Raw genomic sequence first — 15,150 nt, forward strand, 5'->3', positions numbered from 1 at the left:
AAAATACAGAAATCACATAGTAAAGAATATCATTGTAGCTTTATTTTCCACATCCTGAGTGCGAAACTACAAGTCCCAAAATGCAAATTAACGTGAGCCTGAAAATCCTTCTCCTTTACACCTCAGCACTTTAAGACACACACTAAAAGCAATTGTGTAGTATGTGCTACTAGGTGTAGAGACGGTCTGTCACAAAATGTCAGCTTCCTATTATGCAGAATGTTAAAAATATCTGACCATTCTCACAAGAGCAAACACTTTGCATGTCAAGATATTGGATATAAACTAATCTTTATTATGTTTCTCACTTTAATAATCTTGGAAGAAGGAACATATTTAGTAGGTAAATTGAGCTGTGAGTTGTCTTTCGGTTGGAAATGTCCCCTTGCAGTGACACTTGCCTAAACATTCACGCATAAAAAAGGCGCTATTAATAATGCAAGAAAGGTGTTACAAAAGGAATTGCTAGGAAGGCCTTAAGATTTATTTATTTATTTATTTATTTTATTCATGAAGATGCTGGCCACACAGCCCCAGATGCTATTTATTCACTGCATTTGTCCTGCTCATGTCAGCTCTAAATGTGTGTAGGTCCCTTCATCAACGTCCCAAAATGTCAGTTCGGGGGAGGCAAGGCCCCATTAGTCCAATAGCGTTGGTCGCCTGCATGTTAGTATTGCCCCTGGAAATACCTTCATGATGTTTCCCACAATATATGGCAGCATGTCCATGCATGGCACATTCACAGAGCCTGTATCCATAACGTAGGCAGCATGGCTCTGTACTGCACTTCTCATGCTCTTAATGTTAGCCTGTAAAAGCAAAAGAGTAGCCCCTACTCGTGCACTAGATGACAAAATGTGTCTACATATACAAAAACGACTATACAGAGATGGGGGTAGTACAACATGTGATTCATGATTTTGTCATGTGAATGGAAAAACATTGAAAAAATATGTTTTATCACACATTGTTAAACAACAACAAAACCATTGTAAACAAAGAGCAAATTCAGAGCAAACTACCCAAACAAGAGCACCCGTGGGCAGAGATGCCATGTGGTTACTGAAAATATGATGTTGTTATGTGCTTGTCAATCATTGTGCAAGCTCTGGGCCTGATTCTCAAAGATTTGCACTGGAGCAAACGAGGCGATGCCCATGATCACTTCTGGTGTTCACCTGCTCCTTGATTCCAGATTCTCCAAACCGACATCTTGACCAAATCTGACTATGCCTGTATCGCCTATCGGATGCTCATGCATAAGTAGATTTGCTCAAGGCTGCCTCTGAAATACTCATGTCTGCATCTCCAGATTCTGGCTTTGTGAATCAGATGTATGTTATCAGGTGCAAATCTAAGATGCTCACTGCATGTCCTTCTTTCCTCCAGTGAAAGTGTTTGGCAATCAGGCACTTTATTCAGCTAAGTGAGAGCGTTACTTTGGGAGCATAAGTCCAGTAGTCCGCAATGTTGCTACCCGTGTTGAGGAAGCATTCTTATCGGTAACATGCTTTAGCTCGCTTGTTGGGAAATCGCTTGTAGCCATCCCAGCATTAGCAAGATAATACTAAGCTTTCTCTGCACTTTCTATACCAAACAGGTAGTCGTGAATGGAAACGTAAATACAGCTCTCCTCAGGAACCTGATGTCTCTGACAGAGTACCAGCTGGCGGTGTTTGCTGTCTACATCAGTACTGCGAGTGAGGGCCTACGTGGTTCAGAATCTACACGTAAGTACGACACTCTGGTTCCACATCGTGCCAGAGTGAAACATGATCAGAACTTTAGCACACAAAGGAGCTCATGTTGCTTAGTTCGTAATTTGAAGGAGGGGACCAGGTATGTTTGAACTCAGGTGTAGCCAGGCCCCTGCCACCAACCTTTCGTCATTTGCATGACAGGGTGTATATAGTGCAGGGCAAAAGGCAGCCTACGTGCCAGGCAGAGTTTATTTTTCATTGTGAGCACCGCTTGAAGGGTAAGCAGTGTTCACAATTACCATGAAACCCTGCCCTGCAAGCATGTTGGGTAGGATTTAATTGTACTTGTAAACGCTGCCATGTTAGCATGGCAGGCAACGTTAACAATGGATCCCTGTAAGGTGCGCTGGCTTTATGCTTTATGCTTTTGCATAAAGCCAGCAGACCCCATAGGTATCACCAATATTATTTGCACAGGCATGAAAATCCATGCCAGTGCAAATTCTGGAGCATTTGTATGATAGAAAGGACGAAAGCCGGTGGAAATGCAAGTTGCGTTCCGCCTCTCTTCTCTGCCATACAAATGAATGAAAATGGGGGGTAACGTTAATGGGGCGTGAAAGCCTCACTTTAGGCTTTTCTGCTTTACCACTAATGCAATGGCCCTGTTGCAAATGAGCCCCTAAGTATACAATAACAAATACAACTCAGAACTGCTGACATCATTTAAGATATGTCGTCTCTGTCTCTGGACCGCAAAGGAGCTGACAGTGAGTATATAGCCTAGGTCCGCATGGCGATAACTCACTGTGACTTCACTCACGGTCCATAGGGAAAGATTATCTGGCAGAAAACTGCTGTCAGTATGTCAGTTACGAAATAAGTGCAATTCTATGCTTAGTCGCTGCTTTATATATAGGGTATCACTAAGCAGCAGGATGCCTTGAAGTTAATATGTGCAGTGCTATTCTTTATAAATGTGTCCCAAACTGTGGTACGCTCTGCCAGGGGCTCCTCTGCGTTAGTGGTGATGGGGTATCCATCCCAGGACATGGCATGAACTATGCCAGGTAATGTGACCAAGAATAGACCAATCATAGTGTGATAAAAACTCCTGTGGTTTCTTGAAACAGTCTATGCCATGTTCTGTGTTGTCTTTTTCTGGTTCTTGACGTTATTATTCAACGTGTAGTCATCTTATTGTGTCTTGTTGTTTATTTGCAGTGGCTTTGCCAATGGCATCTGATTTGGAATTGTATGATGTCACCCACAACAGCATGCGGGTAAAATGGAATGGGGTTGCAGGTGCCACTGGTTATATGATCCTATACGCCCCTCTTACTGAAGGATTGACAAGCGATGAAAAAGAGGTAATGTCCCAACCATTCTTGTATATTGTTTCACAACACACTTGGAACATGCATGCTTCATTTCTGTATGTGTGACACTAGGAGTGAGGCTACATGTATAAAATGAATGCTTTCGCTAAAATCCTATGTATGTAATTATCTAAGGATGTCTGTCTATTGGTAACTGCGCTTGTACAGAAGGCTATATCACACATTCTTCTCTCACATTGACATCTTAAATGTCTCAGAATGAGTGCCTATGCTTCATTTTTCCACATGCACTTTACTGTTAGGGTGACTGGACTTTGTGCAAATGAAACGTGCACCGAGCCCAGTGTGCAACATGCACTTAGTGATTCAAGCATACAACCTTTTTATCACAAACATGTTTGTCAAATATAAAGATCTGTGGTCATTATAATGGTCATTGATGTTTTGGAAATCAGCCAGGAACCCTCACTGGTGCTATGTGCCAACTCTCTCTCTTTTTTTTTTGTTGCATTTTTAAAGCGCTCACACAACCCGTGGGAATCGAGGCGCTGTTACAGGAATATGTCTTAGTTGCATATTTATAACGCGCTTAAAATACCCAGAGGTTTCTAAGCACGGATCCAGGGATCGAACCTGTGTTGGCTCGTCTCGTCTTGTTTCCAAGGCGAGCATGTTGCCGCTGAGCTATCCTCCCGGGACATTTTTGTTATGTCCAAGAAGCCTCATTGGTGCTATATTTCCCCTTCCATTTTCTAATAAGGGCATTTTACAAGAAAACAATAGGAGTGTACCATTATGTCCATCTTAGAATGATGATTTTCACACAAAGAGAGTGATAGAGAGGGGGATAGATAGAGGAAAGACAGAGTGAGAGTGAGAGAGACAGAGAACGAGAGGGAGTTATAGAGAGTGAGAAAGAGGTGTAGAAGACACAGAGAGAGAGACACACACACACAGATAGAGAGAGAGAGCAAGAGAGAAGGAAAGCGAGAGAGAGAGAGAGTGCTAGATCAGCATGTGATACTCCAGGTACAGCTAGTATGTGATCATTAGAACACATCAAGAAGGCTGTCCAGTCATTTGGTCGACTACAAACTGGTCGACTGCAATTTGGTCGACGTCATTTGGTCGAAAACCAAATGGTCGAATTATTATTTTTTTATTTATATATGTGTTTTGTGGGTTTTCGTGTAGAAAAAAAAAGGACCCCCCCAAAAAAAACCAAAAAAGGGGTGAAAATAAAAAAATTAAAAAATTCGACCATTTGGTTTTCTACCAAATTGATTCGACCAGTTGTCCAGTCGATCAATTGTTTTCGACCAAATGACTGGCAACCATCAAGAAGATAGGAGAAGCAATTTCTTGAAAACATCCTCCCTGGTTTGACTGCATTGAAGTTGTCTGAGCTCAAATATCAAGAATTAAATTAACACATTTTCACAGTGTGCTTGATATCAGGTTCTTTCTTTACAAAGAATCATTTTAATGGGCCTCTTTTTATTGGATATCATGGTCCACCTGGGTGTACTGTGGTATTCACATTCTGTCACAGTAGGTGCGTGACGCAGGCATTGTTATGTTGTTGTATTGGCTAAAAATGGCAGAATGCACACATGTAGCTGTTATCTCTGAGAAGCCAATATGAAGTCATATTTTTTAGAAACTAGATCAATTACCTGTTGTCTCCCAAGTGAAGATTTTACTGGGAATATAGTGATGTGCTTTGAGCATCTTTTCATCTGTGCAAAGATTCTCATCTAATATTCTTATAGAGTGCTGTCAAGAGGTATAAAGTGCATGCCAAGATACAAGGACAGTTGTTGCAGACGTGTTAGCGAATAAGTATTCTGCCATATTTTACATGCTCTTTTGTCTCTTCACTCTTATTCCCATGATTCCAATCATGGCTCTATGGCCTGTTCTACGTCTCATGGGGGTGACATCTATTTTCTATGTTTGCCCATTTTAGCCATGCTTAATATGGCATGTGGTCTGAGCCACAGACCAGGCCTTCTTACTGAAATGCACAGTGCGATGAAAACACATGCATAGTTAGTGAAATGCAGGCTGTGAGATTTGCTATTTCTTGTTGCAATGAAGTGCAGTAGATTTGAGCCTGGTACATCGCGCTCATATTGAACAAGCATGCCGTTGATTACTGTGTAGGCTTTTTCTGGGACGAAGGCCAATGTTCTCGCAAAATACAAAACATAGATAACGGAAAACACTGAGAACTCCAAGAGGCAGTCCTTTCTGTTGTTTCATTCTGTAATTTTATACAGGATTCTGTTTGTTTGTTTTGTTTGTTTGTTTATTTATTTGGTAATGCGCACCAAACCCTTAGGTAGCTGGGTACAACAAGACAAGTAAACTTAAAGCTTAGTTACAGACATAACAAGTGACTATACAAACATACAATAGATATATCATTTCTAACACATCCAGTTCCGGTAAAGTGGTAGGCAGCTAGGGCTCACGACTTATGTAATACATGATGTCACTAGGTACAGTCAGTATCAAATACAATGGGTAAGGTGGGACGTAACCGGTATCAGAAAGGGATAACAGTCTTTACAGGTCATTTGTTCATAGCCATTTGAGTACATTGCATCTAGATTTAGGGCAGGGTTGTTCCATTCTGAAATCTGGTGGGAGAGTGTTCCAAGCTTGCGCTGCTTTGACTGGGAAACTGGTTCCACCAGCTGTAGTTTGTTTCAATCTGGGGATCTCTAGAGTGTAGGCTTTGGCCGATCTCATAGGGCGGGTGGTAGTTCTCCTGTTTATTCTTTCAGAGAGGTATGGAGGTGCTAAGTTGTTCAGGCACTTAGAGGTGAGTGAGACTGTTTTAAGGAGAATCCTATCATTGGTTTTTAACCAATGAACATCTCTTCTAAATTTAGAGATGTGCTCTCTGCTGGGGATATTCAAGGCTGCTCGTAGTGCATTGTTTTGCAATCTTTGAATTTTGTCAGTGACGTATTTATTGGCACCTGAGTACAGGGCATTACAGTAATCTAATCTGGACATTATGAGAGCATTGGCCAGGGTAATGCAACAAGTGACAGAGAGAAATGGTCTACAGGCTCGGATGGGTTTGCAGGTGTAGATGCAAGTGAGTTGACTTGTTTCTTAAGGGTGAGTGTGGAATCAAAGTAGAATCCTAAGGTTTTGGCTACCGGCATCACCTTGATGAGATTATTGTCAATATTGAAGGAGGCGTAGTTAGGGCTAAGTTTTTTGAGGTTGGTTTCAGAGCCTAGGATCAGTATCTCAGTTTTGTCGTCATTCAGGCAGAGGCCGTGTGATGCCATCCATGCCGGAATGAGGAGGTATATCTTATTTATTAAGGCCGTGTCCTCAAGAAAGTTGCCCGAAAGGGGGATGAGGATCTGGGTGCCATCTGCGTAATTTGTGTAGGTGACACCCAGTCTGTCCAACTTATCAAACAAATGCTTAGTAAAAATGTTATACATAGTGGGTGAGATGCAAGATCCCTGTGGTACTCCGCAGACATTTGAATAGGGTCAGCAGAGGCTGATTGGGAAAAGACTCTCATTGTGCGGTTAGCTAGAAAGGATTGGACCCAGCCTATGGCCTCCCAAGAGAAATGGGAAGCCGATCTGAGGTGGTTGCATAAGACTGCATGATCGACCAGGTCGAAGGCTGCTGACAAGTCCAGGAGAAGTAGCATAGCTGTTTTCCCATTACCCTTCAGCTCGTCAATTTGGGTCTTGAGAACTAGCAGGGCTGTTTCCGTGCCATGAAGAGGTCGGAAGCCAGATTGCCACGATCCTAGTAGGTGATTTGCTTCCAAGTATTACTGAATTCGTAGGTAGGCTACTCTATCAATTATTTTAAGTAGAAAAGGGACGGTAGTAATAGGTCTGCAGTTGGTTGGGGTAGAGGGGTCTAAAGTTTGTTTTTTAAGTAGGGGGAGGACCCAGGATTCTTTGAGATTATTGGGCACTGAGTTGGTTTTGAAGGAAGCATTAATAAGCTTTTAGATGAAGGGGGCCAAGTCTCTAGCTGCATCTTTTATAATTTGGACTGGGCAACTGTCTCCTTTACAGTTCGAAGGTTTTAGGGAGAGTATAATTTTCTCTGTCTCGAGGATCGTGATTTTCTTGAAGCTCAAAGGAAAGATCGTTCTGTTCCCAGTGTGTTGGGAGGTTCCTGCTCAGATGGCAGCAGTGAGGCCTTCTTGTTAGCTATTTTAAGTTGGAGAGATGCAATTTTGTTCGACAATGCATTTTTTATAACGGTACACCAAGGCTTGTCCTTAGGGACATTATCTGCTGGTGTAATCGGGGGTTCCATTTCACGAAGGATAGTGAAAATTCGGTCGTTTGCTGGCATAGTTTTGTGCACAATTCCTAAGGCTGAATGATAACATGTCCTTGGCCAGTATTTGCACAAGGAAGGAGCTGTCAGCTAAAACATAATTTCCAGCACAATTTCTAGAGGCCGATGATGCTTGTAACCTCAATATTTTGTTTAGGCACATTTTCAGTGCAGGACGGAATTCAGGGATTAAAGGTGTGGTATAGGGACGGGCCGGAAAGTATAAAGTAGAGTAAGCTCAGCCCCTGCACAGAGCTGTTGGGGGTGACAAAACTGGCAGGAAGATGAGGGCAGACACAGATTGCTGGAAGGAGATAAAGAGCAGCAAGGCTTCCCAGATGGGAGGGGTAAACACCACTCCTAAATATTTTACTGGATTTGTGAAGCCCCAAACAGGATCCTGGCTATTTTCTTTTTTTGTTTAGCAGAACTCATATGCTTTTTGTGCTGCTTGGGGAAAGATCTTTGCCAAGAGCAGACCCCTTATTCTGGATTGGCTATATGCTAACCCAGTACGTCCAATGGACATTACATTCTTTTTTAATCATTTAATCCTAATTTGATTTATTTCTGATGGAAATTCCATGGTGCAATAATAGTCTTTTTGTTTTTTTCCATTTGAATTGTGGATTTGTCCAGGCTGGCAGTATTATCCAGCCCTCTTCAGCTCCCTGCCCCCTACAGTTAGTGAGTATGAGGAGGCCTTTTACCTTTAATTTGAAATCACATTGAGAAAGGTATTGAGGCATAGATTGAACCAGGTGCTTCTATGAGATTGCCTATCATGATTTGATGAGGCAGGTGCTAGATTGCTTAGCATGGTTTGTGAAGTTGCCTATTGGGGAGGCAGGTAGTTGGTTTTTAATGTGACTTTGATTTCTTGGAGAAGGTTGATCAATCTTAGTCCTGATTTCAGGTAGAGAAAAATGGTAATGGTTCAGGTTTTCCATTTATGATATATTGCATTATTAAGTGTGTTGTGTATAATAATGATAATATTGGTGATGTTTCTTTATTACAATTTTCTTCTCATTAAAAGATGTATTTGTTACAGGGAGTGTAAGAAGCATTCATTGAGTGTTCATTACTGAGTGACACATATGTGAACATGAATAGTACCTGTGTGGCATATATTTGAATTACTGTATATGTATGTGTTATACAAGGTATATGTGTTTTAATACACACCAAGGTTAATGAATGGTGTGAGCAATGGACTAACAATAATATATATGTGACTCTCGCAAACCTCACCTGTGTTGGCAATTGAGAGCAGCCGACTACTGCAGGGGTTGTTGCCTGCTCTCTTTACTGTTGCACAGTGACAGGTACATGCTTTTCCCTACCCCTACTCCTATCACAGCCCCTGCTGGGGGTCATGGATACTCCCTGGGTGTGGAGGCAAGGCTCTGTAGGTCGGGGTGATAAAAATCACATAGTCTCGTCTTGCTTCTTCTAAAGATGTTCTGTATGCCTTAGATCAGTGGTCCACAACAAAGATCCTGTGGGCCAGATGGGGCCCTTCAGGCCATTATTTATGGCCATCCAAGTCACCTGAGTTTAATGAGGAAGTGTTGCCTGGTCTACTGTCGATTCTCTGTATCTGCACCCTGATACTTTCAGTTGTACTTCTTTTTTAAACATGATTTAAATCCCACATTACACATGAATCAAAGAGGTACGGACAACACAAGACGGTGTATCACGCATTTTACAGTTAGGAAATGGCACAATAAATAAAACTGACACCACAAAACCCATGGTTTCTTTTAACTCAAATTCGCTCACAGACTCCCTTACCACCTACATACCTCATCGAAAGTCTGGTCCCATTTGTGAGACTTGTAGACTTGTGTGCTGCCTTTGGCCCTCCAGAGAAATCATTTGTGCACCTCTGCCTTAGATGTAATTTTTCACACAGAATGTAAAAGCCAGAGAGAAATGGGGGAACAAAAGGCACTCACACGCCACCTGCAGGTGCAAAAAAGGGCTCTGTGATCTGTTTTCCAACTTGTTCCACCATTTCTACCTGGGGTCCATAGGAATGACAGCCTGAGATCCAGCTTCCTGGTAGAACAATGCCAATTGGTGCCATCCACCAGGGATGTAGCACTTTGTGGCTCTTCTTTCTGGGAGTGGAATGGGTCTTTGGGAGTCCACAGCGCAAGCATAGGATCTCAGCCTAGTTTATGCTCAGCTCATAACTCCTCTAAATTTCAGTAGATTTCCACCCTGCATGGCTGGTTCCCTAAAACCTAATATGCAATTGTAGATAGCGGCGGGGGGATCAGTTATTGTGGCCCTGGCTTTCTATTCAAAAGTGGTTTGGGTGAGGCGTTTCCCCACCTGCAGGGGCCATGACTCTGCCCTGCAGGTGTTATGTAATGGGCAGTGTGAGAAAACAAAAGTTGTCTCACCCGCTAGCCCCGGGGATCTGTTATCCAGGTGGCCATGATCTGATCCCGAGCAAGGGAGATCCATTTTCTGAGCACGAACGAGGGAGATCCATGATCTGAGCCTGAACAAGAGCGATCCATGGACCGAGCCCGAAGGAGGGAGACCAAGTATAAACATTGAGGTAATAAAAATAGCAATGTCCGTGAAAGGTCATTTAATGTCCTCCATTGAAAATGTGCACTGATCAATAATGTGAACAGGGCTTACCACCTAAGCTGTGTGGTGTGCATGCAGTCGATCCTTACATATGCATGGAGGTGATGCCTGCATTCCCTTTAAGGTTGCTGCCAGCAATGCCTGTGCATGCAGTCCTCCATTGCGCATCAAGGGGCTCTCATGCAATGCATGTTATAATGACTTTGCACATCACACCGTGGTCCTGTGAACTGTTCGAGAATGGGTGTCTTGAAAACAATTCTGCAACGTGTCATAGGATTTGGGATGCAATTCGTAACTCAGAAAAATGCACAAATGTCTTACAGTGTGTCAGTTCTAACTGCTTGCAAACACGAGAGCTGACAGTTCACTGGGCGTTAAAAGTTGTCATCACCATCTGTCAAGTGTGTTGTTTTGAAGAGTATCTGAGGTCAAATTAAACGGCAGCTGCTTCTTATTTTCTAAAACTGTCCTGGTTTCTTTACATATTGCATACAAGCTCTGCAGTTTGTCCAGAATAATTGGCTGAAATATTCAGGCCCCGATTTTGATGGAGTGGGAGTCAATGTTCACAAAGGCAGGATACCACAATATGTTTCCACTTTCTTCATTTGGTATTGGCAGCTATGTCGCGGGAAATATCCCAACCTATTGGGCATCCACGTGGTTCGGCACTTTCGAGAGGCGTAGATAGGGTAGGGCCGAAGCGGGCAAGGCCCACCTGACATCTGTAAATGCCCACTGAGCAGCACTTTTTGGGCATTTAAAGATGCTACAGAGGATTTAGTGAAGGTCGATTTTTCTCAAAAAGGGTCAAGATTTTACAAATGGGATTGCACTTTTGAAGATTTACCAACAAGAATAGGCTTATACTGAGGGGCTATGCAGATGCAAGATTCTCAACAGCCAGCCACCAGAGCAGCGGCGCCTCCGCTCCGGCTTTTGTCCGCCAGGACACTTGACTTTCTTCAGAAAATATATTTAGCGCAAGGATGAATTATCGCTACAGTTATCACCAGACTATATAATGAGAAGGATTCAGGATGGACACAAGATTCTATAATGCAGTTCTGGATAGGTTGAAATGGATTGAATAGGATTACTTTAATCTAAGAGATGACTATGGACAGTTCTATACTAAATACTCACTACTATGGCTTTGGAATGGAATGGACCCGTCAAAGATCTGGTCCGGGGTTTGGCTGGGATTCGCTCGCCACCAGACAGGTCTCAGGCACTTGGTTCTGCTCTCAGCAAGGCACTCTGGTCTACACGGCCTCTTGGACTGGAACTGGCGGGTTCTGGGTTACAGCACTGCTCTACCGGTTTGGATCTCTGGTTCTAGCACGGGTTCTTGGCCAGAAGCAGCAAACCAGCTCAGCCAGGCTGTTGGATTTTGTGGTGCCCCTTGAAAGTTTGGGGTTAGAATCAGGTTGCAAAAAGATTCTAAAGGCCAGCTGAGAAGGGTTCAGCTTTTTGGATTGGGCCTTTCTGCTTCAGAGTTCTGGAGTCTGGATCTAGGTTCTGGAGTCTGGATCTAGGTTCTGGAGTCTGGATCCTCCTGCAGGGTGCTTCGCCAGTGGATCAGTTGATGAGTGAATGTCTGTGTCTTTCTGGGTCCTCAACAGTCACTATTTATCCATCTTCCAAAGGGGTGGGGAGGCTGATTCTACTATGCCCAACCCTCTAAGGATCTGATAGGTCAAAGAATTCCCCCTCTCCTGATTTGAGAAGGGAACAGTGTGTCATGATGTGTCATCATGTGTCAGAGTGACATGGTGTTTAGGGTCCAGAAAAAATCCCTCCCCTTTGCTTTTACCCAGAAAATCTATTTTTCCCCAAAAACATATTTCCAAGATGCACAACTTGTTAATAATACATAATTACATGACAGATTGACTAAGGTATGCTTCTGTCCAAATCTTATCTTCCTACGAGTTTTGGTTCCCAAATGACACTTTTTCGCGCTTTTGGGCGGTTACTCAGTGTCAGTTCTGTACCACTTTTTACACATGCATACAGATACCATCTGGGCATATTCCTGGAAATGTTCATGTTCCTAACATAATCACAATAGCTAGAATATTAACTTTTTCGTTGTTCAGTCTCTGAATGTCGCACAGATTCCAGATTAGTTTTAAACTGTGAGCGAACTTTTCATTTTAATAACCTATAAAGTCCATATTTTTACCAGTTCAGTAAAAATGTCTATAAGTCTTTTTCTTAAATATACAGTTTCTTCAATTTCAAATCCACATTTTCAGTCTGGCCCGCCTCCAAGGCTTGGCTGAGCCAGAGAGTCACATGGGCTTGTCTTCCTGGGCAGTTGGTGTTAGTCACACCCGAATTAGCATTTTGATTCAGCTCAAGGGAGTCCGTTGTCTTCACTCAGAGCAACATGCCAGAGTGCTCCTCCCATTTCCTTTCAGACTTGCCTGTCAGATACTCAGCAGAGCACAGGGGAAAAGATTCCTTTGTTTAGGGAGAAGGTGTGGAATGTGTTTGAAGCTCAGTGTGGGAAACCTCTTGGAGTTTAGCTGAATCAGGTTACCTTATGGTCAATTGTGACATTGTTCCTTGTGAAAAATTACAGTTACACATTTAAAATAAGCAAACATATCTTCAATTCCAGTCTTTTTCAACATGAAAATCAATGTGTGGCACCCTATATTGCATTTAATGGAGGTCCCTTCTTTGGCATATTTAGCTTTTGAGACACAAGTTTCAACTGTCAGATTTAGAGATCGCCAGCATCTGACTGAGGTGAGTAACAGTATTGCACCCATTTTTGACATATTTTTTTCCAGCAACCATCTTCAAAAGTGTATTTTGTTCTGTTAAAATATACTTCTGCTGACATTATATTTATGTGGATTCTTGAAGTAGAATGACGTTCAACACCCAACAAGGAGGTTGGATCTTTTGGGTGGTTTGTGAGCCATGATTTTTGCAAATTTGACAACCAAGAAAAACTCATTTTCACAAGTTCTGTGTTTCTTCTGCAGTCATTTTGCTATGTGGGCAGCCAAATGATGGGTTTTGGCAGTGGTCTCCTGTGTTACCACTGACATAGGCAAAAGTGGATGGCGGTCTATTTTTCAGATATTTCCTGCGCACTTCTGGGTGATTTTTAGCAAGCAAAATGCTCTCTGGCGGCCATTTTTGATGTTTCTGCTGCAAGTAATGCACAGTAATGTTGCAGTGCTTGGACTAGTGGTGTTAAAACATCCCACAACCCCTACGAGCGTGCATGCAAAGTGCCTTTCCCATGCCTGCACAAAAGCCCAAACTGTTGGCATTGCCAATGCTTGTTATTTTACCTGAAATGAAACCAGGTAAAATCTGAGGAGATCACCTGATTCCGGGGCAATCAATCAGAATACCTATCCCGGTGGCATGAAGAGTATCCCCAGGGCTGTGGGTACTCCATGCTGGAACATCACAATAGAGAGTTACCTATTTGTGCTTCCAGGGATGGAAATTAAATGCACAGGTTTACTCAGAATAAGACTCTTAGGGGGTCAATTTAGAAAAAGGGTAATTGCATGCTGCTGGGTCCCCATCATGCAATGTTAACCATCTGCAAGGTGGAGTGCAATAGTCAAGAGTAAAACAAGGCAACATTGTCAGTCTTGCAGAATAGTAAAAACTGCCTGCAAACCCTCAGGAGGAATTCACGAATGGATTCTTCTGGAATCCGCCTGCACATTAGCAGTAGCAAATCCATTGATTTATATTGCATGACAATTTCGTGCAGGCGAAAATATTATGCTCTTCCAAGGCTCGGCTTCGTACCGGTCCTATGCCTTGGAAGCCTAAAGTCATTAGGCCTTGTTTTTTCACTTTCACTGTTCACTCCGTTCATTTCAAAATGACCCCCTTAGAGTATGCTTGCAAATGTATCCTTCTAAAGGTTCATGTATAGAACATGGTGAGAAATTTATTTTCAAATTGATTCAAATATTTGCAGTCTGAAAAGGGCTGAATGTCCTCTATAACTTTCTATATTTCCCCTAGGATTTTTGACTGCCTTTTTAATTGTGTTTTACTTAAATTTAAATCCTAATATGCAACATTCTCTTGAATCTTGCATGTGCATGGCGATAAGTCTTAGTTCTACCAAAAATGAAATTCCAATATCCTAGGATTGGTTCACCATAGTCCGGTAAATGGAACTGAGAATATTTTAATACTGAAATCCAAGGTTAGCCATTTAAGAAAATAAAGTAAATTAAAGAGTTCTTAAAAACATAATGGAAGGAGAAAGAAATGAAAATGGTCCCTTTCAGAATTGAAAATATGCCTAGCCTTCCTGCTTAAACTGCAGAAATGAATATGCCAACAATGCTGGTCACAGATTTAAATAGGCCACAGCTAAGCGCATGGCTGGGCCCCTTTTATACTCGTGAGGCTTCTAGAGTATGTCTGACAGTTCTCTCCTCTGTTTCATTGCAGATGAAGGTTGGAGAACTTGTCACTGATGTTGAACTACCTGGACTATCACCAATCACGGAGTACACCGTGACTGTTTATTCTATGTTCGGAGAAGAAGCAAGTGATCCGCTCACAGGTCAAGAAACAACATGTGAGTGGTAAAAAGTTGTATTAAAGTCAGAGCTAATATATATCACTTACATCAATGTTAGCAGAATTGTGTGAGGAGACACAATGTTGATATAGCAAGTATGTAACATTTTGTGTTATGTCATTGTATGTAGGATGTAGTCTGTAAGTTCTGTAGAGATACAGCTGGTTAGGGCCAGCATGTCTAAGTACTTGTGCAATGCTGTTGGGGCTATAACGAAATGAGAACTCAAGTGGTAGTGTCAATGATCAACTATCTACAAATCGTAGACAAGTAACATTTTATATTTGTTTTAATGTTTTTAAGTTTTAAGAATTATATGCTTTAAGAATTATATACTTTTAATTTACTCTTTTATTGGTGAGAGTACACATTATTTATTGTACAGTCTAACCGAAAGACCAAACTTCTGGAAACTGCAATACATGCATAAAAATAAAGTAAAAATACAGAACGTAGTTTCAAATAAAACTTAATGATGTATGTTGTATATCTAATCAAAATAGCACATTACATTTAACAGACAAAATACACATAAGAATGAAGGTGGTTCCATATTTTTCCATGG

General features: G+C 42.0%; 1 protein-coding gene across 4 annotated transcripts in view; it reads left to right on the forward strand.

Moving 5' to 3' along the window:
- The window catches only part of COL14A1 (collagen type XIV alpha 1 chain), a 699,289-nt gene that overhangs the window by 289,626 nt on the left and 394,513 nt on the right, over positions 1-15,150 (forward strand). For all 4 annotated transcript variants that reach the window (XM_069621559.1, XM_069621558.1, XM_069621560.1 and 1 more), the window contains 3 exons: positions 1,604-1,733; positions 2,928-3,073; positions 14,453-14,582. In XM_069621559.1, the coding sequence (XP_069477660.1) occupies positions 1,604-1,733; positions 2,928-3,073; positions 14,453-14,582 (406 nt within the window). The remainder of the gene's footprint in view (positions 1-1,603; positions 1,734-2,927; positions 3,074-14,452; positions 14,583-15,150) is intronic.

This window comes from Ambystoma mexicanum, chromosome 5q, assembly GCF_040938575.1.
Source record: "Ambystoma mexicanum isolate Mex_15411 chromosome 5q, UKY_AmexF1_1, whole genome shotgun sequence".
NCBI classification, from domain to species: Eukaryota; Metazoa; Chordata; class Amphibia; order Caudata; family Ambystomatidae; genus Ambystoma; species Ambystoma mexicanum.